The 27,613-nt window shown below is 30.7% G+C and overlaps 1 protein-coding gene across 2 annotated transcripts in view; it reads right to left on the bottom strand.

Moving 5' to 3' along the window:
• The window catches only part of LOC121115374 (phospholipase DDHD1), a 130,623-nt gene that overhangs the window by 26,128 nt on the left and 76,882 nt on the right, over positions 1-27,613 (bottom strand). For both annotated transcript variants that reach the window (XM_071887412.1, XM_071887413.1), the window contains exon 2: positions 1,175-2,020. In XM_071887412.1, coding sequence (XP_071743513.1) covers positions 1,175-1,972 — 798 coding nt within the window. In that variant the 5' untranslated portion in view covers positions 1,973-2,020. The remainder of the gene's footprint in view (positions 1-1,174; positions 2,021-27,613) is intronic.

Here is a 27,613-nt window from a genome sequence, read left to right as displayed (position 1 = left end):
TGCAAACGGGCATTGGGCACCTTTTTTTTTAACTCTTCATGTAATAATCTTCAACCTTCAACAATTTCCTTTACAAAATAAATAAGTTCTGTGATTTATTGCTTTTTTATTGAATGGCGAAGAAAAAATAGCATGGAAAGATTCAGAGGCCGGCCTTAGCTATGGAAGGGTCCTATGGGAAACAAATTGTACGAGGCTTAAATCACGCACTGAAAGTTTAATATAAAAAATATATTTTAATTACTTATAAAATAAATGCGGGTCTCTTTTTTAAACGAACTTTTTATAAAAGAAAAGAAAAGAGGCCTTGTTTAATAATTTTTTAATCAACTATTTAAGGAAAGGCCAAGTCTTCTTTATTTTACTACTCCAAAATTATACACGTTGTATATGTGTGCGTAAACGTGTGACAGATGTAGAAACTCACATTAAGAAATAAATCAATTATAATATCAAACATCCAATTGTATGTTCTATTTGATTAACAAGTTTAAAAAGTAATATCTATTAATCATGCATTTAAGATTGTACTATATTCGATAAATTATTTATTAACATCTGAACATTTAAGCATTTAGTGTCAGCGTTATTATTTATTGTATGATATCTATCCAGTAGTGGTTTAATAATTAAGTTAAAAATATCATAAAATATTCAATCTTATTCATTCTACAAGCAAATAAAACTTTGACGTAAGAATAGATAAATTAAATGTCATAGATGAATATTTTATGCGAATACTATGTTGTTTACGATATGAAATTAATAAAAAATGGCTTTTTATATTACTTGGAAAGGTTTTTTTTTTTAAATTTAGGAGGAGAGAGTTCTCTAGATTAATGGTTCTCAAACGTTTTATATTGTGTACTGCTTGATAAATAATCAGGATATTCAAGTACTGCTGTTATTGATAACTTTTAATATTTGAAAATGATCGACATAATGTTGTGCAAAAATAGTATAACGACATTTTTTGACATATTTAAAGAAATATATTTCTTAATTTTACAATAAAATTTGTTCGTGGTAGATGTAAGTACCTTTCCCTACTAAAACCTCTATATAATGCTAAAGGGATTTATCGGACCATAGTTTGAGAATCACTGCTCTAGATACATGATTCATATATAAAAAGAAAGCTCACTCATTATTCCCAATATTACCCAAAACTTACTTGTTTCTCAAGTCTTGAACTAGTTGTTGGATCCCACACATAGTCCGCCATCTTATGGTTCAAAAACCGTGAAAGATGTTCTCTCTCAATTCTATCAGCATGTTCACATTGCACGGGCTGCCAAGTCGTTTCATGAAACCACGTTCCACGAAGTATATCAAAGGCTTCTCCTGGCCAATAAATTGAGTGACATTTCCATTCGACAAGATCCACCTCATACACACCTCCACGAACAACGATCCGCATCTCCCTATCATCATTGATGAAATTATCCGAGGATCGATAGTGTCTATATGATTTCTGTCTTCCTCGAGTGGAATAGTGAGGCCCACGCTGAGAATAAGGATTGTAATTATTTCCTGCAGTTGAAGGTCGGATTCCTGATTGATTTGCAGATCCCCCGCCAACCCCTCCTGAAGCAGTTTCATACTCTCCTGAGTCGTAGTAGTCTTCTTGTGCTGCAGGATGGGTTCTTGGAATGTGTTGATGGTGCATGGGAGGACCCCCATGATGTAGAGACTGAGAGGGATGTGACATGGGTGATGATTGTGAGGAGTCATCAACGTATCCATTCATGAGCATGGCTGTATGTGGACCTGTTGCACGATCATAATGGACTCGACTAAGGCTACGTGCTCGACGCTGTTGATGAGCATTGTTGATCATGGTTCGAACTGAGGCTCTATGGGAATTATGGTACTCCTCACGAAGTGTATTTGTTCTCCGATCAACATCACTCCATTTTGTTTGCCATATGTGACGGTAGCGAAGTTCGATACGGAGAGAGTCATAGCCCATAAAAGGTCTCCAATCCTTTTCCACTTCTCTTTTGTAAAACCATCGTACCTGAAAGACAGGAAAAGAATGAGGAACTCATTAGTACATCCTTCTTATAGGGATATTTAACTAACATTTTAAGAATAAATTATATTTCACACTAGTTTGAAAACAAAAAGTAAGTTTCAACACAAACTATGGGTTAGAAACAGTTACAAATTTACGAGCATGAAAGAGGTTTCTTGTATTTAACCCTAAATTCGACTTCAGAAGAAAACATTTTACAAGTGCAAATTGAAAGAAAAAAATCTATTAATTATAATTCAACATTAATTTAAGAAAAAAACTTATTTCTTATTCCATATTGATTTAAGATTTTTATAAAGGATATAATAGGTCAATATATTTCCGTATATGGACCCACTACAAACTTTTGACCACAATAACTTGAGTATATGCTATTACAGATGGAATTATAAGGCTTCTGGCATTAGACTTTCCCGCAAATTTTTCTCGTTAATGAATTTAAATTGTAGTAATTCTGATAACTGGGCCTCTCTGATTTTTTCCCACACAATTTTATACTCATAATTTTTATTGAGTTTTTTTTTTGTATATTTGATATTGATAAGTTTTAAATTTAAAATATTTTATGTGTTTTAAAATGACAGAATAGTTTTGTATATTTTACCCACGAGCCACGGCACTCATTTAAAATTATTATATAGATTACTTTTCTATTAAAGTAGGCTTAAAGTCACAAGCTATAAGGCTGCCTTCACGACTACTTTTTATGTCAATTTTCAGCAATATTAGCAATATAATTTTGAAAAAGAATGATAGGTTTTAGGAGAAGGGTGCAGGGAAGTCCTCAGGATTAACTTTTTTTGTGTCTGCATGGGGAAGGGGGCACGGTTTTTGCAAATTTAAAAAAAATTAAATTTCAAATATTAAATAAACATTCACAGCTGTTTAGAAAAATGATATTTTTTGGAAAAAATTTCAAAATCCAAAAACTTTACATAGAGCCTCCAACCCAACCCCCCTTGGGTTCAACTGAACTTTTCTTTTTTACTTACATATTACAAATTCAACATTATGATTAATTACCACGTTTTTATATTAATTATTCGCTCTAATGACCGTTACAACAAAATTAAGAGCGTTGATACACGTAATAGATTAGAAATATGAACACCTAAGTACATTTTGAGGAACATAACTAAATAATTAGTTATTCCTTTTTCCATTTACCTACAACTAAATAACAAAACTATAAAGAAAAATTATGTAAATGTTGTGAACTATTAAATTATACAAGTTAAAATAAAAAAATAAGATAGATAATTTTAAATTTCTATTACTTTACTTTAAATACTAATAATTACTTTTTAAGGGTGTTTAAAAAGAAAATTTATCAATACATAAATTAATTTGTCCCGAGAAGTTTTTATACATGAATCTATCAAAATCAGTAAACAAATTAAGTACTTTTTTACAATGATATTTTATACCTTTGAATTCATAGTCCAAAATATAAGTTAATTTAAATTTTTTGTAGACTGTATTTTGAGTAAGGGTGACCTACCTTTCTAAATTTGATGGCTACTTTAAGATTCTCATACGCCTTGAGGCATACCAGCTCATAAAATATGTATAAAGAAATCAAGAAATCAAAAGCATACACTATTTTTAGATCAAGCCAAACGGCTACCTGGTGCTCGAGGGCATGGGCTTGGTGAGCCCTGCTAAAGAGGATAGATTACTTCTAAATTAATAAGTTATTTTACAGATATACTATATACAATAAGACATTTCTTACTCTTTTTCAATAAATATTTTTTGATTTTCATAATTGGGGACAACAAATAATAAAAATACATGAAAAAAATTCTTTGAAACCTCGACAATTTATTCCGTAATTTGTTATTAACTCAAATAATTTTTTATTATTTAACTTCCTATGAAGATAAGTGGATCCCATTTCGAATGACCTCACTTTCAACTGACAAATCAGTTGAAGAAAATAAATACTGCACTGTCTATACCCTGGCTGTTGAAAATTCCAAACACCTTTTCTTCCTATACCCGTCTGTTTATAAATTAATTAATAGAGTGAAGGGGTGGTACAGAAACAATGGAACTGCAGAATCACGAAGGGTGATTGGCTAACTTTTTAACAGGGTAAAGTCACTCAGAAAAGTTCGTCTTGATACCAAAAATACAAACAATACCTGAAGGGATGGAGAAGAAAGTCAAGAGATTCTTGTCAAAGTTGTAGAGTTTTAATGAGAAAGGAATGCGGATTAAATATGTATAAAGCTAGAAATAGAAGAACAACGATTTTGCCGAATGAAAGGAGGAAGTACTGCAGGCCTTCCTCTTGATATGAGCCCAAAAAGTGTTGCCGAGGGTGTTGGTATCAGGGCTATAGGGAGGCCAAAATTGTAACAAAAAAAGAGTTCAAAAATACTCAAAAGAGTTTAGCAACGTACCAAATGCGTTTATTTCATTGCTCGAAGTGGCCTCTTCACTCTCAATAGGCTCTTTCAATCCACTTTTTTGATAGCTCTCTGGATAGTCTGGTGTGATATCTTGAGATCTCTTCCATGGTCAATCATGGACTGGAGGGGATTCGCCTAGTCTGTTTTCTTTAACTCCTCCACGTCTAGTTTGTCTTTTTGACAGAGCCCTTAATCCTCTCCAATGTTTTGGACTTGTTGACGGCGTAAACAGTAATTTCGGAGACGTCCAGTGTCAAAGAGTTTGCTAATGGTAATTTGTCAATCACGTTCATTTGTCATATTCTCTACTTGTACTTAAGCTAGAGAGCTGAATTTTTTTAAAATTTTGTAAATTTTTTGTTTATGCTTTAATATATTGAGATATGAATTAATTTTAATAACTCAACCTTCATTAATTTTTGAATTAGTAAGTATTTAGGGATCAATAGACAACCTGGTATAACTACAAGTATCAAAACAATTTTTGCATCTTTTTATAAAAGTTTGTTTGTTCTATTTTTTATTTATTGTTATTTATTGCTTACTCTGAGTAAAGAGTAATTTAGTATCTATTTCTAAATAGCAATAAATATAGGATCCACTTTCTTGTTAATCACCAACACTTTTCCTTAAATGAACATATGCATATATAATGTATATCAATTATGTACGCAAAGCTTTTGAATACTTTGTACCTTCTTTGGATTGTTTATCCAACACAGATATTTAGATATCCTTAAATATCTTCTGTGTATCATACATATTAATTTTCTTGGGATGTTTCTGATTTGTTAACCCTCCGTTAGTAAACTGGGATATTATACACGCAGAGATTGATTAAGTTAATCGTCAATACTTTTGTGTAGTGATAGGACGATTACAAAAAAATAATCCCTATGGTGATTCCAATCCGATTCTAGTAAAAATTACCGAATCCGATTCTTAAATAATTTAAATAATAGTTAAAAATACTATTTTTTTGATCAGGGGCATCCACACGATCTTTTATTTTTTTGGTGTGTGTGTGTGGGGGGGGGCTTTGTTTTTTGGATTAAAAAAGAAAAATCCAAAAGCCAAACCAAATAAAAAATTTCACAAAATCATGGCTATTCTCAAAAAATTAATTTTTTTGAAATTTTTTTGAGATAAGTTTCCAAAATCCACAGGTGTACACAAAAAGAAAATTTTTGGAAAATAATTTCAAATATTAAATTTTCTTGTAAAGAGCATGAATTCCTTCATTTGGAGGGGAGAGGGGGGAGGCTATTTTCTTTCATCATTTTGAAAAGTAATAAATAATTAAATACTAGTAATAAATAAGAATCGGAATTGCAAATTAAATATTATTTTCCACCATGCCAGTCCCGAGTACTTCCAGGAAAAAAACCCAGATTCTCCGATTCGATGAATCCTCCCATCACTACTTATAGTATGCTCTGAAAAATATCAAATCTGAACGTACACAATTATTTATTTATCTTGATAATGCCTTGTTTAATAATAATTCGTATAATTAGAAATGTTGAATGGAGGTTTAGTGAATGTGATAAAATTTCCTTTTGATTTCTTGGATCTTTCATTATTTTTAATGTGAGGATTTAGGGATACAATTGTTCACACAAAAATATCATATTGTAGCTATTACCTCATATAATTCACGCAACCTCATCAAATACTGATAGGCACTATTTTGATTCTCAAAAATTCGTATAAAGTAATGAATATTTTATAAAATTTTTTATCGAAAATATAGTAATTTAATGTTTTTAGTATATGAATAACAAATTATACTCATGTTGGGATAATAAAAAATATATTTTTCTATGTTATATATTGATACAAGAATTTTTAGCATTTTAATTGATATTCACGGGTGCAAGCAAAATGAATTGAATGGGTAAAATAATAATACAAAATTAAAATGACGTGATTATTATATTCGTTTCACTATTTATCATGTAATTAAATATATATTTCATTTTCCTGAGTTTACTTTGTATCCAGTCCTCTAATCGCGCTATAAAATGTACTTTTACTAACAAATTTTGAAATTAATTATCGAGGACTCAAGGGAAAAATCAGCAGATGGAAGGCATATTTTTTCCTTCTCCTTCCTGATTGCCTTAACATAGTCAGCTGTCATATATTCCTAATTGAAAGGTCTTGAGGGCGTTCTATTTACGTCACATATCACTTAACTTAATTATTTAATATAATTAAATAATCTCCTTTCCATATATGTACAACACTACCTGCATATACACAAATCAAGGAGGCAAGATCATCTGATCCCAGATCACAAAAGCCCCTAACTCCATCTAAAATTCATACCCATAGGGAAATTCCGTTTAACCTCTCTACGAATCTTTAATTAACAAAACGTTTTTTTCTGTCTTAATTATACAGGTAAAATTGCATCAAACTTTATTCATTCTTACTATATTTATTAACTATTCAATTGTGTATGTACCCAGGTATTTAATTTATAAATTGAGCTTTTAATATGTATCTATCTATAAGGGGTCAACTTACAAAAAAATATAAATATTAAGAATGCATTTATTTGAAAACAACAATTAGAAGTCATTAGTCATAAAATAACAGTTTAATTATATCGGTTCGTGCAATAAATATTAGATGAGGAGCATGTTTCTTTCTTTCAGATTTATGCTGTAGTTGTTAATTCAGCTCTTTCCCTGAACTCCTTTAATCTGCTCCAACAATGAATTCAAAAATGAACATGAAAGGAAAATGGGAGAAGTGTTATTTTGTATAGAACATGTCTTGTTTGATAATAATTTATAAATAAGTTATTTCCTGTACTACAGTTTCATATAGATTATGTTTTAGTATTATGTGTTATTTATTTATGTTATTTTATGTTTTAGTATTAGTTTTTGGTACCCGGTACTATACAGGGATATAGGTGCGTGCTATACAAAATTGGTACTAGAACACCTACTTATAAGGCCACTTTGTCGTAAAACATTGGCCTGCCGATAACGTTCCCCTCAAATTTCTGAGCCCTCTCCTCACTCCAAACAAAGTTGTCCTTTACGAAACAAGGGAGAATCAAAATTGCCTCTATTAAAAGTCCTCAAATTTCTAAACTAGTTCATAGACAAACAAAAAATCCTGCGGATGTCCTTATTAATGGATGTGAATTGCTCTTTACAAAAAAGTTGGTTAATATCTTGAGTCAAATAAATTTTCAAAAGTATCCGTATTGGTACCGGAACTGGTACAAAATATTGGTATTTTGACATCACTAATTTATAGTTACAAAAGTATTCAATTTATTCCTTCAGTAGGTAGGTGCTCCCTGAGCACGAGGAGAAGGCAAGAGCGGGACATATGGTATTATTAAGGATGCCATTTTTGTAAAGAAAAAACTAAATTTAGAAATTGGAAAAGGAAAAACAGTTGTTGTGTGTCCTCCTTCTTCTTTTGTGTTCATTGTTTAAGTAGTCGTGGTTTTAACTTCTCATTCTAAAGTAAGTATTCTGCCTTATTTTTGTTGTGGAATGTCTTAAAAATCCATAATCCAAAGTGATTAATTCCCCCCCCCCTATAGTCATTATAGAGGCAGCAGATACTAACAAAGATATTACAACTATCTACAGTGGCGTACAAATCATCATTGAAAAGGGGTTTGCCCTCAAACTTGCAAAAAATGATTTTTTATCAACAGCAAACGACGAAAACATCGTCACAATTATTGCAAAGGGTCAGTATATAATATACAAATTGCGCACTACAAGGACGATAACTTTGATGGCATTGTACCTATATTAAGATTGTATTTTAGGACTTTGAATAGGATTATTTGTTAATTATTATTTTATGGTCATGAATCTATCGACGGTTTTGATGATTGAAAGGTAAATTTGTATTTTAGTACATTATTTATTACCAATGGTGATTAGAATGAGCGTGTAGTTTTTTTAATGATATATTTTATTTGCTAAATTATTATATCAATGTAATCTGATATGACTGAGGGGTGGGTCTGGGTTATGAGGAAATGAAAATATTATAATTATATTTATATATGTTTAATTTAAAATGCATTTTTTCAACAATTTGCACCAGTCATATGCGATAATTCATTTTTCACAGGGAGATGTTAACACCACAATGATCCATAAAAGAATGAACAAAAAGAAAAAGAGGAAACGGTTGGTGCAACCGTTTTTACTTTTCCCATATTTTCTTTACAAAAATCATATAATATATACAGAGTGAAACTATAATTTTAGATGGCTATAATATCCATTTTTATTGGATTTTATAGGATTTGAAGGAAAGATCAGAAGAGTTAAATAGCTATGTTTTAGACAAAAAAAACCCAAAAAAAACACCTTGTAACTATAGTTTGATCTATATCCATAGCTTTTTCTGCAATACAATAAATATTACATTGTATTGATCATACAATTTGGTATGTATGCATTGTAAAAATATTCAATTGGTTGCTAAAGAAAATTCCTACGTCTTTGCAAAATGAAATTAGGTCACATATGTACATATTAACGTACAATTTGTAACGACAACAATCACTTTGAATCATTCAGACTACACTCTTTAGCATTTGCAAAGATAAAATCCCATAAAAATGGTCTATAACGTTTTTAATTAAACGTACCAAATATTTTTTATTTTTTTCTATGTTACAAAAGTACCATTATTGTATATATACAGCGTGTCCCAGTAAATTGTAAATTAAATTTTGGATATTTTCATTGGCATAATAAATAGTTTAGTAATTTTTCCCAGTAGTATCAACCGGTAGAGCAATCAAAACAAACATTTGACATTTGACATCTTTTGATACAAATTTATTTATCAGATCATAGAACTGAAATGGAGGCCAAAAATAATAGTGTGTCAGCGATTCTTGAAACGGAAAGAAATCATGACAAGATCTACCGCATCGTTCCCTGCTCCAAAGGTATCATTCCCTAGATCAAAAAAACTAGAAAACGACAAAAAATACATTTAAAGGAAGGCTGGAAGCCACAATCCTAAAGAAACTCAAAAATGTTGTGAATATAACTGGGCAAATTTTTGGGGTTGGTCAATGTGACCTCTTTCCTCCCAAGACTGCAACCCCGACTATCAAATCTAGTGTACCATCGAAAGGAGAGCCTGTGCCACCTCGATGTCTTAAAGGCCGTCGTGGAGAAGGAGTGGGTTGACAAGTCGGAGAAAAACGTGAAAAAGACCTGCAAGCTCTTCAGGGCTAGGATTGAGGCCATTGTGGAGTCCAATGGTGTCCACTTTGAGATTTTTTTATATATAAGTTAAAAAAAAAATATCAAGTATCATTGTCTTAATAATTATTTATACGAAAGAATCTTTATAAAGTTGGGTATGGGAAAATTCGTTAACGATTCGCAGAGACAAATAGAATGTTCGAATATACTATTGTAGATAACTAATTTCGTCATTAGTCATCTTTTTTGTTTCTCAAAACCTTTCCTTTAAAATGAAGCAAAACAAAAGGCCAAAAATCAATTGATAGTATTGATCAAAGGGAGAGTTTGACAACTCAAGCATCCAGTTTTGATTTGTACATATTGCGTTATAGAATTTAAAAGAGGCAATTCAAAATCATTAAATAAATGTTTAGAACACTTATGACAAGTGAGTAATAGAAAACTAGTCAATTCAATAGCTGAATTAAGAGGGGCAGTTACGATTTTTACACCGGAAAGGATCTGTCAAGGGTGTAACTACAAAAATTGTGTAAAACTTGGGAGGGGGGAAACATGTCCCTCTATAACGTGCGCTCAGTGCTGGTTCAAAAAAATACATTTGAATGTTACAATTTATTTATCATTTTTTGTTTGTGAAAAATAATTTTTGCTATTATTATAATATCCACACTTTCTTTTTTTTTTTTTTTTTTTTTTTTTTGGGGGCTATTTTGTCTAATCATTGACTATTTTGACATAAGGTGTGTTTTTGTTTTTTAATTGAACAGATTGAGTAGCTCAGAATAAATACTTGTAAACATTATAGTATTAAAATTCCTCCATCTGAAACGACCTTTGAAGTCCATATATGTACATAAAGTATATTTCCTTCTCTAGGAGTGATTAGGATTCTAACCTACTCAGATCGAGTTCAAAAGAATAATTTTTTCTCTGGAGTGCGTTGTCCATTAAGCTACGTCACTATATCTATTTTTTAAAAAAGATAGTTTCAAGTAACTTTTTTATAAAAAGACCAAAAAAAAAAAAAAAAAAATATTGACAACATGCTAATCTTTTTGGACAAATACTTTTTTTTTGCTATAAATTTGACAACAAAATTATAATTAGGTAGATGTACTCCCCCCTGTAGTGCAGGCATTTACTTTATATTTACAAATGGTATTTGAAAAACCATGACATCTTAAAAATTATAGTTGTAGATTCTTAGAAATTCATGTCTATTAAATATTAAAAGAAAAATCTCATGGATGAAAGGCCAAAAGAAAAAAAAGGAAAACTTGGTTTCCTAGAATTGTGACAGATGAATAAGTCATCCCAAAAAAGGTATGTGTATAATAACAAAAGTTTTTTCTTGTTTGTTTTAAAATGTGAGAAACCATAAAGCGGAAATGCGGAAGTCATTAAATTATTTAACATTTTTTGACGTGTGATATAAAAACAACTTTCAGTTAACATTAAAATAAAATAACTTTAAAGTTATGAAAAAAATTGCTTAGAAAAATACAATTAAGGGGAGCTTAATATTAAAAAGATATTTCGAATTATCACAAAGATCCAATGAAAAATAATAGGGCTCAAATATTTGCATAATTAATTTATCAATCGGTAATATTAAAGACAAGTGGGATTTGGTTTGAAAAAGTTTTTTTTTGATTGCCGTTACCTAAAGAAACAAAATAATGACATTTCTAGTCTTTAATATCTGTTTTTGTTGTCTACAGAGAACATTACTTTATATAATAAGTCGGGGGAAAAAGTAATTTCGTATTTTTTTGCTTTATTATGATACTTTGTAATAAGTGTTATAATCATCCAATTTAAGCCAAGTTGGATGCATAATAACTTTCCATCCGAGCTCCCGGAGCTTCTGGCGCGCCATTAAAGATATATGCAGCCTGGTGTTATCTTGATGATGTATGGTTGTCCCCTATTCACCAATGCTGGGTTCTTCTGTTCGATTGCCAGCTTGAAATGGTCGAGTTGTTCACAGTAGAAGACAGAATTGAGCGGGAGATAAACTGCTAAAACCACTGTCGTGCAATACAACCCGAAGGATTTATTGGAATTATTGTATTAACTCACCACCAAATGGCTAAGAAATAAAAAATGATTGTAACCTTCCCAGTTTATGAGAAAATTATCAAGTTTTTGTTGTTTATTCGGGCAATGTCATACTTTATTATTTCAACATGAAATATATTCCTTTAAAAATTTTTTAAAAAGGTCATTAAGGAATGACTTTTCTAAAAGAAAAGTCAAGAAAATATTTTTCAAAAATACTAATCACAAATATTCGGTCAATTGAAAAAAAAATAAATATATATTCGTTCATTCGTAGAGTTGTAAATCCTAAGCATTTTATTGCGGAGGAGTATTTTTTAGTTGCAATCTGAACAGTACATTTTTTATTCCAAGGCTGTTATTCTTTTCTTTCATTCTTGAATTGAGGTAATATAAGTATAAAGTGCAATCACGAGTTTTTTGCTCATAATTGATGTAGAGTAGCTCTCAGGATTTTGTTAGGTAGTTATAAGTAGTGATGAAAGTCGTGTGTATTTTGGTCATGTTAAACAATGAAACTGAAAATCAACATGGTAACCCTGACAATAGTCACAGTACACTCGTATATTGTTGATATAAATAAATGTAATTAATAAAAAATGGGATTTTCTGGTTCTAGAGGTGTAATGTTTATAAAGTGAAGCTAATTATTCCTACTTTTAAAAATGTAGTAGGTCGAATTAATACTTCCTAGATTTCAGTCAGTCATCATCAATTAATCTCGACTGTCAAAGATAAGATATTTGTAAGAATAACTGTATACTTATTAATTAGGCCTAAATTAAGAATATTGACAAAGTATTATCGTGCTTGAAAGGTACTGAAAGTTGTACAAAACTGTTTTTTTTTACTACAATATTAGTGAAAATGATGATATATAGAGAACATTCCAAAATTTGAAATTTTTTAAAGGATGGGTCGATTTTAAGTAGCGTTTTCAGAACTGATACACCCCTATCATTAATTATTTAAACAATCATATTAATATAAATTAATGAGGCTATGATGGGAAGGATTATCCATTATCCAGGGACTAAAAATATAATAATACTATGTATATTTTTATGTATTCATGAGCCCTTGGGAATATATTAGTCAATAATATCTTCTTTTTTGATATCCACATAATTGAAGATGTGATCAAATGTGGGTATTTATCTGAGTATAGCATAATATTGGGATTATATTTTAGTGAATAATATATGACGTGAGATGAAATAAAAATAATTGACTACTAAGAATACCTATTAATCAATATTTTCTCAGTTAAATTTTTTCAATTGTTAAAGCAAATTAAAGCAAAAGCAATGACTTATAAAAAAATCAAATCAGAATCTTCTAGCTTACGTTCAAGTCAAGAAAATGACACATTGTCGTGATCCACAAATTTACATTCGCACACCCCAAGCAGTTGGGCGCCACCAGGGTCACGGTCTACGGCGTCAGCCAGTCCAAAATGTCGGAGAGGAAGAAGGGCTCTGACAAAAATACCAAACTGGACCCTGAGGAGCTTAAGAAAATAACCCAGGCCAATCCCCTAAAGTCCATGAGGGACCATGCAAGAGATCTCTGGATTTCACATCAGACTGTTCATAGAGATATCCCAAAAGTGGCTGGAAACAGCTTTGTGGGGATGTAGAGGTCACTTTTGACACCAGCAATGAAATAAATGCATCTCCTCTCAACACTCTTTTGAACTCTATTTCTACCCTTTTGATCCCCTACAGCTTTGAGGTGCATGTCGAGAGGAAGTACTACAGTGTCCGTCATCTAAGTAAGCCAGTACTTGCATGCCATAACAGAGGTTTAAATCCAAAGGGGGTGCCAGGCCTTCCACTGCCTGGAAACCATCATTGCCAATAAGGGTGGCTACTTTTATGATTAACAGAGCCCAGGCACACATTTATTATGTTATTAATATTATTGAAATTATATTTTTCTTTATTAAATCATATCTTGTTAATGTTTAAAATTCAAAGTGTTCAGTTTTTAAAGAACCATTTGGTAAAGAAAAGACATAGGCCAGAATTACTCTGCTTTGAATTCTCTATTCTACTTTGAGTCCAAAAAATACTCCTGTATTTCACATACTTGTCTTTAATTTATATTTAGATGTTCTATCATTAAGAATTGAATAATAGTTGTGCCGAGAACTATTTTCAGATTATTTAATTAAATACATTTCTTCACAAAATCTTTGGTTTACATTTTTCTTTTAGAAAAATTGAAAATATTAGAATGTATACCACTAGATAAGATCAATCCTGTAATTATGGAGTATTTTAGGTATGGTATATTGTTTTTGGAGAAAAGTATATGAATGGTAGCAGGGAAATGAAATATATTTCCAAGCATTGTAAATTAAGATTTTCTACCAGATTAATGTTGGGACAATTCAACTTCTGTATGTATATTATGTAAAAATGGGAACATGTGAGCAGGCTACTTCATTTATTTCTATGTAATACCCAAGCATACATACATGTATTATTATTAAGTATACTAAAAATAAATAATGCAGAGTGGAAATGTATTTATTGCTTGGTTCTATCTTGAGAGAAAACTATATACTAGGCACTATACATAATCTTAAATATATACATTATGATAATTCATGTACTAGATTTTTTTATTTCATTTTGAAAAGGATGTTGCTATTATTCATAAATTAATATGGTAGATTGAAATAAAGAGGAAATAAATATTAATTATTCAACTATTAAACAAATATCATTTTAATTTAATATCTCAACCTCTTCTCCAAAAAGATATATATATAAAGATTAGATGATAGTTAGCTAAAACTTACAATGAACTCCAAATATTAGACAATTGACTAAATTAGGTGTCTACAAAGATTTTTACTCTAATAAATTGATTTAGCTCTATCATATCTATATATTAAATGCAAATGTATGTGTGTGTTTGTCCGGGAATTACACTCAAACCAATTATCAGTTAATTGGTTTGTGTGTGATTGTTGAAATTTATGATGTAGGTTCTTAAAGCTCAAGATATGGGGTTGATAATAATTTTTTTAGCCTTCATGGACATGGCGGCCTTTAAATAACATTTTTCTAAAAAAACAAATTTTGAAAAACAAACGACTATTTTATTTAAAACAAAAAAAATATGTATCAAAGCACAATTTAAAAAAATGGAGATTAAAAGATTTTGACAAGAAAAAAAGGAGGAGTGAATTAAAACAAATGATTTTTTGACAATAATATGAAAGATGAGGAATGATAGTTCAACTTTAATATTTTTTATACTATTTTTGTACTCTAAACCTTATAATCTCTTTTTTAATCAAAACAGAAGCGTTTTGAATACATTTTTAATTGTTAATGTCTCGAGAAAATTCAGCTTACTCAGTCTCCATATAAAAAGATTGAAAATATACCAACATGTAGCGAGAATCATTCTTAAAATTTTACGGTCTTTATTTTTGGTTTTATATTCAGCAGAAAAATTATTGATTAATTTTAATTTCTTAATGTTCCACGAACCCCCGGCAAATGTTGAATGTTAATGGAACATCAAAATGTCAATAATAGTTGTGTGATCTCATTTTATATGTATTTTACGACGTCTCGTCACATGTCCAAATATGTCAAACTATTTACTTCCATTCAACAAGTACGTTATATTAATTATACATGTCTATATAGGTTAATAATATATGCATTTACAGGTAACTATACAAATTAAAAACAACATTTTATAGTGATCTCTAGAGAGTATTTTTGTTTCTTCACAAATACCTTACGGGATTGAAATCTAAATTCTTAAAAAATCAAGTCTTATTACAAAAATAGAAAAAAAATATATGTAAGTAAAGTTATTTTTTTGCTGAAGCATATCCACATGCTTTTTAATATAATTTCTTGAAGTTATAAGTTATTTAGTTATATTTAGACCCTTTAAATGTATTTTCAAGTTTAATTAGATTTTGTTGAGTAATTTGTTACCATCAGGAGGGCTGGAAAAAGAAACTAGGGATTATCCTCATACACGAGGACTCTGCCACCTTCTGACAGAGGTCATGAAGGAAATAACGCTCGAGATTCCACTAAGTGATTGCCCAAATATTTTTTAGTTTACAAAAAATGGGATAAATGGCTCCCTTAGGGACATCCGCAGAAGGGGGTGGTTAGAGGGGTTGTAACAAATTAAGAAATTTTTCTAACTTGAATTTTAATAAACTATCGTTTTATCTATTTTAAATGTCATAGATGGTTGTTCGTTCAAATTTAGTGCCTTCCAAACATTTTAACACTTAAATATTCTTAAGAAATTTTTCCTCTTCTGAAAAAGCCCCACCCCCTTGTACCTTAATGGCTATAAATATGTAATTAACAATTATGACTTTGACACTATTAATTCAAAATAAAATTATTCATTGCATCACTCAACCTTTCCATAAAAAATAAATAGTAAAAAAGGTTCAAAATTATTTTTTAGAAAACAAATTGTGTACGTCATTCAAGCCAAATGTTTGAATTCTTCATATGGTCAATAAGTACAATTATGTATCTTATGGAAGATAAAATCGAGTTCAGGGGATCAATGACCAATTTATTCATTCGTGCAGGGTTGGTTTTACAAGGGCATAGGGGTAATTTAATCCACCCTCGCAGTTGAGTATAAAAAATATGAATCTCACAAAGGTTCATTTTCATTAATTAATAAATCTTTTCTAAAAAAATACTCTTATGATGAGTTAAACATTTTAAAATGGGTATTTGAACTATTCTGTACACTTGTAGGAGATTTTAAATAAATATAAATAATATTTACAAATTTATCAAGACAATTATTCCAGTGTAGTTGTTTCACATTCAATACAACATAGGTACTACTATTAGAATAATCAAGTTGTAAGATTGTGGGTGTAAAAATGAACTCTCAAGTTCGCTGTTGCTTTTAGTCTTACACAATATCACAACAAATAAATAATGAATATTATTTCTTTATAAAACAATAGAATTTTGTACAAAATTAGTTGTAAAAAATTTTCAAATAAAAAAACAACTCTGTATCTTTTTTATAAAATAATGTTTAGATTTGCTTTTGTCATACACTGGGTAGTTGATTTTGTATTTTATATATGAAAAATGTGTCACAACAGCACCCTAAGTACATAAATTAGACCTCTCCGCCTTTCCCTTCCAAAAGTGTAAGAAAAAAGAAGGAAAAGCCTAAAGTTCATTGATTGTTATCAAACAATGACGTTGTTTTCTCAAGTTTTTTTTACTACTCTTCATTTTTTTTTGTACAATTATACGATTACATCATGCTGTAAAAAAGAAGTATTCGTGTAACATATTGTGAGAGATAAGAATGAGGTAATTAGGGCTTGTTTTTATCTCCTTTAACCTTTTGTAATTTCTAAGAACTCTCTATATTTTTATCTACAAAATCCTTCCTTTAAAATCAAGATTTTAAAATACTGTAACCAAAAACCATAAAAAAAAACTTTCTTTTACATTCCTTGGATAGATGGAGTAGCCCAAGGAAGAAATTAAATCTTAATACAAGACATTGCAAGGCTAAAAAAATGCATGATGTTTGGCCACAAAGCTTCCTTACTTTTGGAGTATGGGCTTTTGGCATGCAAAAATCGCAGAGTCCATGCGATTTCTATCTCAGGGTGAGGGCAAATATGAAGCCTGTGGAGTCCCTGAAGAAGTCTATTAACCATACAATGGCAAAACTGGATATGCACGAGTTCACCCAGGCCTGTCAAAGATTCATACCCTTTGTGGCCAAGGTTATCAAGAGAGGCGGATCTCCTTATGTATAATTGAATGTCATTAAATGTAGCTTTTAGAAAAAAATTATGGCTCTACCTTATCTAATTCGTTCGTTATAAGCCTTATGATATTTTTCCAATTTATCTGGACCACCCTGTAGTCTATACATCCTATAAAAGAATCTTTTTTATCATTTAATTCTGAAACATGTGGTTTTTGATATGAAATGACCCTGCAAGAAATAAGAAACTCACGTCAAAAGTTTTGTTTATAATTAGCCTGTCTAAAAAATCAATAAAACATAGAAATGTTCCTAATATGTCTAACTAGGCTTTGTTCATCATCATATCGTCTATTTACATCTCCGGCTTTCTTCTATTCAAAAGGCAGAGCAGATATAATATTATTTGGTAGAGTTAATAGAACTGTTCTACCTACTAGAACCCCCTCAAGAAGAAGAAAATTATGGTTTTATCGACCTGGTCCTTCTATTCAGAACTAGATCCAAGGGATTACAAAATTAAAAGGAAAGGTTGATAAGTTGATTTAATCAGCTATGAATGATCTTCTTATAATAGCTACATAACTACATTTTTCATTCCCATTTTAAGCTTTAGTGGAGACAGACTTTGTGTGGTTTACCAGAGTCTTCACAGTTACAACATAAAAAATCTCATGGTCATACAGTAAAAAAAAAAGTACATGAGAAGAAGTAAGTAATTAAACATGGTCGTGTGACACACTAACAGTATTTCTAACAGCTAATTAATTTTCATTAATAACTAAAGGTAGTTGATGACTAACTTTGTTAAAATAACATTGGTTGTGGTTCTAAAAATGCTTATTAAAGTAATAATATATTTGTTAAATAATAATTTTACAATGTTTTCCTCCCACTAATACTATTTTAAATGTTGAAGTTTCTACTACCTATTTTACCAATCAAAATTATAAATAAGGAAGGGGATGTTAACAAGGGTCTTAATTCAATAGTCCACACCTCTCCTCGTGCTCTACAAATGCCCATTCCTAAGCTTGTGTAGATAATTCTTTTTATCCCTTTTCCAATTTATCAACTCAAGTCCCACCTTACCAACTCAACTGGACTTGACTCAGGTTGATGCAACATTACTTTAAACCAAAAAACGTTAATTATTTTCCAAAAATAGTAGAAAATGTAAAAAAAGATTATGTTATCTTTTGTTCTCACGAAATAATTTATTTTACCAGTTTTCTATGTATGCAAGTAAGATATTTAGCCAAGATAGGGCAGATAAGATGAACATTGAAAACATAAAATACATAACTACTTAGTCTATTCAAAACAGTTCATTTTTTTTTACAAATATGTTCAGAAATGCTTTGAAAGAAAGCAAATACATTTAAGGGTTGGAATAGATCAGGAATAGTTTAAAAAAAAACAATAAGAAAGTTTTACTTATTTATTACATCTTTAGGTGTTAATTCACAATGAAAGAAGGTAAAAAATACAATATTACTCTCGATATAGTAATTTGATGATGAGGGATGTAGATGGAAAGTAAAAATTATCGGGTCGTTCAGGTAAACCCCGACTACCTTTAGCTGTATCTTACAGCTAATCTTAGCGTGATTCTTAACTGGGGAAGACATTTATACTTTTTTTTTATAAATACGTCATTTGAAATTCGCATTTAGAATGAATATATTGGCAAATATATTTAAGAATGAAACATTTCTTTCTATATAAAAAGGTTATTAAATTGGGGTAATTACCGGTTATAGGTTCAAACCCAAATGTTATTGATGAGTGTGCAGAATCGTTACTTGCAATCACCTGCCCAATCACTAAAAATACTCATAGAAACTCATTTCCACAATGTAGACTCAGTACGTCTTCTGCAACATCCATGCAAGTAAATGATTTTAACATTGATTCCTTGGATAGCAACAAGGTCAGGGAATCATTTAACTCCTTTGGCTCATACAAAAGCTCAGGATCTGTTGAACTGAAACCAGTTGTACTGCAACAAGTTGGGGACAGTATCGTCGCCTATATCTCAGAACTTCATAAAGTCATCCTCATAACTGGATGTAGACAAAGATACTGAAGAGAAATTAAAGTAAGTTTTCTGCCAAAAAAGGTAGAAATGAATATGCCGACCATCGTACGGAGAGGGGTACTTAAATCCAAAACCAGCTTACTATTGGGACGCCTCCAAGCTACATAGAGAAGGTAATCCATGACTTCTTCTATCAATATTGGTGTGACCGATATAAAAAAGATCAAAGTATGCAACATACGCATACTATGCTTAATAAGCCGAAGTCAAAGTGTATCAAGCTCTGAAGAGAAAAATTGAGACTCATTGTACAAGCCTTCACTGGATTGTACTTCTCTTTTCTAGCCCACCTAAGCAAGTGGAAAGACATAAGTTCAACGTGCAATGTCTGTATGGAAGAACTGCAAAGTGCAGAACATCTCACCAAAAGATGCCCCCCCATTTTACGAGAGGCAATAAGCAATGAAGGAGGAAAACAAAGTCTTTCGTATATTAAAATTTATGAAATGTAAAAAAATAGAACATATTTTTGAACATGATTTTAACGTAAACTAGGTTTTAGAGTCTGCTGTAGTGGAACAAATACTCCGTTGTGTGGTCGTGTTCGTTGCATTATCTTTGTAAAATTTTATTTTATGTATGTATGGTAAGCAGTAATAGATATTTAACTAACTAACTAACTTCTATATTGAGATTTTAATGTCTCACAATGTAGATAAAAGGGTTAAGAAACACTGCACAAACGAATAAAAAATTAAATTTAATCATTTTCAAATCGATTTATATACTTGTTATAATACTCTAGATATCTTTATTATAAAGTATACAAAACGAATACTAAAAGTAATATATTTTCGTACATATGTACATACATTTGCAATATTTATTCGCTATTTTATATAACATATATTTTTTCGCACTAAAAGACAAACAGAATACTAAATTAATCTCAATCCTTTAAAAATAGCATATAACTTGAGATGTAAAATGCACAAATGTTTAACCCTTTCTCTCATGAATTAAAAATAGGTGAAATGAAAAATGTATCTTTCTATCTTTGAACAAAAATTACAAAATTTTGCCCTCAATCAACATTATGAAGTTAAAGTCCATCATTGCTACAAAAATAAAATCACTTTATTTTAACATTCTATAACAGTCATTGTTCTATTTATTTAATAGGAAATTTAATTTAAGTGAACACCATTTTTATTATTACTCTAGCAATAAATAATTTACTTACAATTACCTAGACTTGGGTTTTTGAACAAGCTATTGACAAATAGTTATTGATCCTTCTCCTTGCCCTTTTATCCATTTTAGAAAAGGAAATCAGGGTTGTGACCCTTAAAATGTTGATGTTGGGATCCCTCGGAAGGGATGATTCAGGTGAGAGGGAAGCAGCAAATAAGGCTAAAAACTAACTCCAATTTTTACTTATGGTCCTCCAAGAAGGTATTTTATGCTTGATGAAAGAAAATTATTAAATAATGAGTATGATTATCTCATTCCACACCTGCAGGAAAAGTCATAAAGTTATCTTTTTCACAGCTTTGAAAAGTTATGAATAAATAAGGTTTGGTCACTCTCATTCCGTGATCATAATCCCTACGATGATTTTTTCTAGATTGTAATGAATAAGAAGGTTGATCGAGTCCGCCAACCCAATACCACCGACCTCTATTGAGCATGAGTGGGATTTAGTTATTCAGGAAGAAATTAATTCCTTATGTTCGAACTTCTGCTCCAGTGCTAGAGAAAAGAGTCATTGCTGGAGGCTCAAACTTTGTATGAATACTTTTGATTAGTAAATGAACATACCTTTTTCGTAAAAAAATATTATATTTTGATTAAACATCTTAATTATATTGACTTTCTAAAGAAATGGATAGGGGGAAATTTCTGTACGTCACCCTGTATTCACATTATAATCATGACTCACAAAGGAAGAAAAAAAACAACTTTATTGTACCACCAAAATGGTTATATTGATTTTTGTTTAATTTTTTTATTGCTTCTTTAGTTAGTCAAATAGTGAGATCGTGAGATTTAAAAAAAATATTAGAGCTTGAATACTACATACAAAATATACATTTTCTTAATTATGTAAAAATATAAAAAGACGTGCCAGGCCTTTTATGTATGTAATTTAGGAGTTCTTACACTTAAAATCAGAGCCAAAGCTTATACATATAAGGCAGGAATTGTAACAGGATTTTTTTAATCACATGATTAATCGTTTTTTAGATATAAAAAAGTTCCAATTTTTTGACAATTTTTTAATTATGTTTTTTTAATGACTTTGGCATATGTCTGCAATGTTTCTCCCCCTAAACTAAAGGATAGTCTACGTTTGTTTAGGTTATACACAAACACAGTGCATTTGTATACTCGTGTTTAATTATATAATGAGAGATAATCATGGAAAAGAAAATATATTCAAGGAAAATCCTAGTCAGCTTAATAAATAATTTCCTTTCTTTCCTGATTTATAAGAATCACTCAAATCCTATATTATGACTAATGATATTGTTGTTTGAAAGATTAATCATAAGTACATGAATCTTGTAGTAACATGATTTATTAACTAAATTACTCTTAAAAAGCCTACTATATAAACAATTTGTATGCCTATATTTTTTTTAAGATGATTGATAAGATCAAACCTGTCAAAAATAACAAATATAATAGGCTATTTTTCCAATAGATGGCTTTTGTAATGTGTATTTTGCGTTGTATAAATATGATCCGTTTACGTCAGAAAGAGAAAAATTTCGTTCTACAAAAAACTATTTGCAGAGTTTTGTAATGTTGGACTCAGGTTTGTTTGAGCGTAGTTCAAAAATGAACACCTGTAAAGAGAAAATAGCCTATATTTTACAGCTTTTGTTCAATGACGGTGAAAAGGAAGGCAGATGGTTAAACTTGGTTTATGGTTTCGTCGATTCCGTTCTGGTAATTTTGATGTTAATTATACACTACTCTCAGGAAGGGCCATTTTCGAAAAGGACGATAAACTAATGGAAACAGTCGAGTTCGACCGTCACTATTAATGGAAATAAAATAAAAAATCCATTAAATGGATTTCCTTCCTCATATTACCACAAAATATGTAAGATATATTTATTCATGTAACAAATAATTTTATATTGAATATAATCTTTTCCTTATGGGGATGACATATAACTTAAATCTTTCAAGAATAAAAATATACAAAAATTAAAATCAAAGTTTTTATTTTCGTTTATATTATGTAAAATCAAAAAAGTTAATTACATTTTTTTTTCAATGACGAAAAAGTTTTATTTTATCACCTATATTCTTTAACAAAAAACATTTTATATAAAAGGAGGAAATAAGACTAAAGTTCAAAATTTGCATCATAGCTTTTTTTATCATCTCTCAACCTCGACTGTCAAAAAATGAAAGGAAAAATTTGAATGTACATTTAGTAGAAGTCTTCTGTATTTTTCTTGTTGTGAACAGTTTATAATAATTTAGAGAATAATTGTTCATTATAAAATTGATATAAATTAATATATAAATACAAAACCTATCTAATACATTTTTTCCGTCATAATACATAGAGTCAGATGTTTTAAATAATACAAAGGCCAATTTATAAAAAAATAATGAAGAAAGGCCGAAAGGAAAATAAACGTCATCTTTATATATTTCAAGAAGGAAGCTGTGCGTTTAACTACCGGATGGTCCATTTAAATTCGAATACTTACAAATTCAATGATTAAAGAAGGTTGAGTAATTGAAATTAATTCATATTTTGATATATTGAAGCATCAGCAATTAATTACAGAACACAACAAACCTGACTTTTCTAGCTTAGGTACAAGTCGAGAAAATGACATATTGACATGATCGACGAATTTCCATTCGCGCACTCCAAGTAGATGGGTATCTTCAGGACTACCGTCTACGCTGTTAGCAAGTCCAAAACGTTGGAGAGGAAGAAGAACTCTGTCAAAAAGGAAAACTGGACCCAGAGTAGTTAAAGAAAACCACACAAGCTAATCCCCTCAAGTCCATGAGAGCCCATGCAAGAGATCTCGGGATTTCACAACTGACTGCCCAGAGATATATCGAAAAGTGGGGAGAAAGAGCCTTGTGAGAGTTGAAAGACCACTTTTGATACCAGCAATGATATAAACAAATCTCCTACGTTTGAAAGACTCTTTAGAATGACTGTTTTGAGATCTTTTGAACTCTTTTTCGACAATTTTGCTCCCGCCCCACAACCCTACAGCCCTGATGACAACCCCCTCGACTACACCTTTTGGGTACAGGATCCAGGTACCCCCAATTCCCAGCCGTGGAAGACAACTTCATTTCCTTCCCCTCGCCATCATTTCCGCTAAGGGCGGCTACATTAATGATTAAGGGAGCTCAGAAACACATCACAAAATAATAATTATTTTATTGATATTCTATAATTAATTAATAAATTATATCTTGTTTAAGTTTAAAATTCAAAGTGTTCAGATTTTAATGGACCACTTGTTAAAAGCAAGCGCATAGTTAGTATTCCCCCCTCTCCCTCCATGCTAGAAAGAATCCAATAGAAAAACAACTTGACCTTATTAATTTGAGATTAAGTTTGTCTTGGTTCCTATAACTCTCTTTGACAATTTCATGTAATATATTAATGTTGATTTAAAGCCTCAAAAGCGGAAAAGGCCCCTATCATTGTACATAGCTCTTATATTACTTAAGGGTACTTATATAGGTGCTCCTTTTTCACAAAAAAATATATTAATTTTTTCTTGTATATATATATTTTCGTAGTTATGGCTCTTATAGTAATAAATTCACTTTGATCCATGTAATATATATGTTTGGGTGAGGAAGATACCCCGACTTGCTTTGTCCAAGGAAGGCTAACCTTTTTTTTTGGTACAGTGTTTGGACCTAATGAACACATATGTACATTGAAATATATTTATATTTCCTAGGACTTGCACAAAAGTCAACATATAAAAAATTAATGAAGAAGGATGAAAGGAAAATACGCTACATCTTTGTATATTTCAAAAAGGGAGCCGTGGGCTTAACTACAGGATGGTTCATTGAAATCTGAACACTTAGTAATTCAATCATTCACGAAGACTGAGTGATTGGAATTGATTCATATTTCGATATATTATTGCATAAACAATTGGATAGAAAAAACATGCGCTCTCTAGTTTACGTACAAGTCCAGAAAATTACACTTGACACTCGAGTATTCCAAGAAGTTGGGCGTCTTCAGGACCCCATTCTACGCCGTAATCAAGTCCAAAATATTGGAGAGGAGGAAGGGCTCTGACAAAAAGGCCAAGCTGAGCCCAGATGAGTTAAAGAAAAATCCGAGGCCAATCCCTCAAGTCCATGACGGCCCCAGCAAGAGACCTTGTGGTTTCACACCAGATGGATCATAGAGCTATCACAAAAGTGGTCGGAAAAAGCTTTGTGAGGGAATAAAGGCCACTTTTAACACCAGCAATGAAATAAACGCATCTCCTCCGATGCAAGACTCTTTTGCGTTCTTTGGACCTCTTTTTAGACAATATTGCCCCCATTTAGTACTGATGGCAACCCTTCGACATGCAACCACAAGGTGTTCGAAGCGAAGGGGTGCAGTGTCTGTCATCCAAATACAGAGGCCCTCCAATCCACTGTAAGCTAGCACTGGAATACCATGACAGAGTACTACATCTGTAGATACTGCCAGGCCTTCCGCCCCCACCTAGGAGACATAATTACACATTAATGATTTAGATAGCCCAGACACACATCTATTTATAGTATTAATTTTGTTGTAATTCTATTGTTAATTAATAAATTATGTTTTGTTGTAGTTTAAAATTCAATGTACTCAGATATTAATGGACTGCACGTTATAATTTCTGACCTAGTCCGTGTATGGACATTGGACAAGGATGATATTAACTACGATTTTACATTATTTTTTTTAAGGAAGAGCAAACACGTCTATGTATTTATTATAGCAGATACATTGATTAGGATGTTGTTGTCCCAAGAAATTCTAAAATTTTGATAGAACCAGCTCTACCTTTTTTTCTTAATGTGTATGACACTAATCAATAGAGTGGTGTAAAATATAACATACACGCATTGGATATTTTTTTCCAGTTGACAAACATGAACAAATCTTTTTATTTTCCAAAGCTGTTATCATTATTATTCCGTTCTTGAGGTGGGAACTTCCGAGTATAAAGTATTTTTTTTTGTCAGTAGTGTTGCGTTAGTCCTCATTTATTTGGTCCAGTCTAATATTAGGACGGGTGCTACAAGCCCTTTTTATTTCAATAACTTTTCAGGACGTATCTCAATGGAAAGAGTGCTTGGGGGATATTATTCTCTTGACCTCAATGTGCGTAGTTTTGCGCCCTGGGCGTTACTAAAGAAGGAAATATTCATGATGTATATGGACTTCAAGGAAGATTTCTAGGTCAGAATGAGAAAGTGTAATATCGTAATGTTTACTTAATCAGTGCAACTCCATCTGACGAATTAGAAGAACATTAAAAAAATGTATAACTAACTTTTTATAGAGATGTTTTAAAGGGATGGTCATGTTATTCAAAATTAAATAAGCAACCGATCTTGTGTCACAGTTGGGGATCATTTGATATTCAAATGATATAGGTATTGACGTTTTTGCAAAGGTCTCAAAAAAGTTATTTTTGTCCAAAATAAATCTAGTTCAATATACCTGATTTAAACTAATTGTAAAATTTTAAAGTTTTGGTATGACACAAGATATGATGATACATTTTTAACTCTCTATCATATTTATCAGTGGAATTTCTTGCCACAATTTTTTTTGCAAATTTCAAATTATGAAAATGAATAGAAAAAATCGTTTTTGTATATCAGACATTAAAGAAAATAACTGATTTTCATTAATTGCAACAATTAAAAATCGGCAACTACACTAAAATTATTTTAATTTTATAAAATATTCTGTCAAATCACATTTTGCAATATATATTTTCGACACCAAAAGCACATTCCTACCTACTTCAAAGCATGGTAACTAATGGTTATAATGTGTCAAAAACACAGTATTAAATTTCTATGATTAGAATTGCAGATATTCAAATACAAATTACATATATATTGCAGATTTTATTTACTGCAAAAAATTATCTGCAACTTTGATTTGCACACTATCAAAAATGAATAAAACAAAATGCAGATTTTATCAATAATAAAGTATTAAAATATCAAATAAGTATTTTTGAGATAAAGTTAGAAAAGAAAATACTGCATTTTCCTCACTCTTTAAATATTTTCTTAAGACATTAATATTTAATGATCTATATTTTTATCTTGTTAAAAAAACATTTTCTAAAGGATTGTGTTTATTCTTGAAAATTGGAGGCGGTTTTGTTTTTCTTCTTTTTTAAATTTTCTTTTTACAGTAGATTTGAATCATATTTATGAAGGTTCTTTTTTTAAAGTATATATTTTAGGTATAGCTTTAAGTTATATACATTGTATATATATGAAAAATGTGGATTTATATTTCAATTTGAATTTTGAACATTTCAGTACCTAATATCTATGGGTTATTCCATGAAAATGTAATTTTTTTCCCCGTTCGATTTGAATAAAATTTAATTGGTCAATGAACCTTTAATTGGGACACTTAAAACGAAATTTTAGATATGTAACTCAATCCACCTTCTGATTTCCGAGCTCCTTTGATCAAACATCGTCTTGAAGACCCTTGTATTTTGGATTGTAGTTTGCAAAAAACTACAACCACACCGAAAATTATCTTGAAAATGGCCGAAAAATTACAAACGAATATTCTTCCAACCTTTTTGCCCATCTGGATGCCAAAACTCACGAAGCCTGGCTTAAAGAATAAAAAAACATCTTTCACCATGACAACGTATCTGCAGACAAAAGTATGGAACAATGTAGCTCAATGGACAACGATCTCTGGAGAATTTATTCTCTTGAACTCAATGTGCGTAGTTTTGTGCCCAGGTCCTTCCTAGAGAATGAAGTATACATAATGTAAATTGACTTCAAAGAAGATTCCTAGGTCAGA

Source organism: Lepeophtheirus salmonis, chromosome 3 (genome assembly GCF_016086655.4).
Source record: "Lepeophtheirus salmonis chromosome 3, UVic_Lsal_1.4, whole genome shotgun sequence".
NCBI classification, from domain to species: domain Eukaryota; kingdom Metazoa; phylum Arthropoda; class Copepoda; order Siphonostomatoida; family Caligidae; genus Lepeophtheirus; species Lepeophtheirus salmonis.
This window is presented reverse-complemented; position numbering and strand designations above follow the sequence as displayed.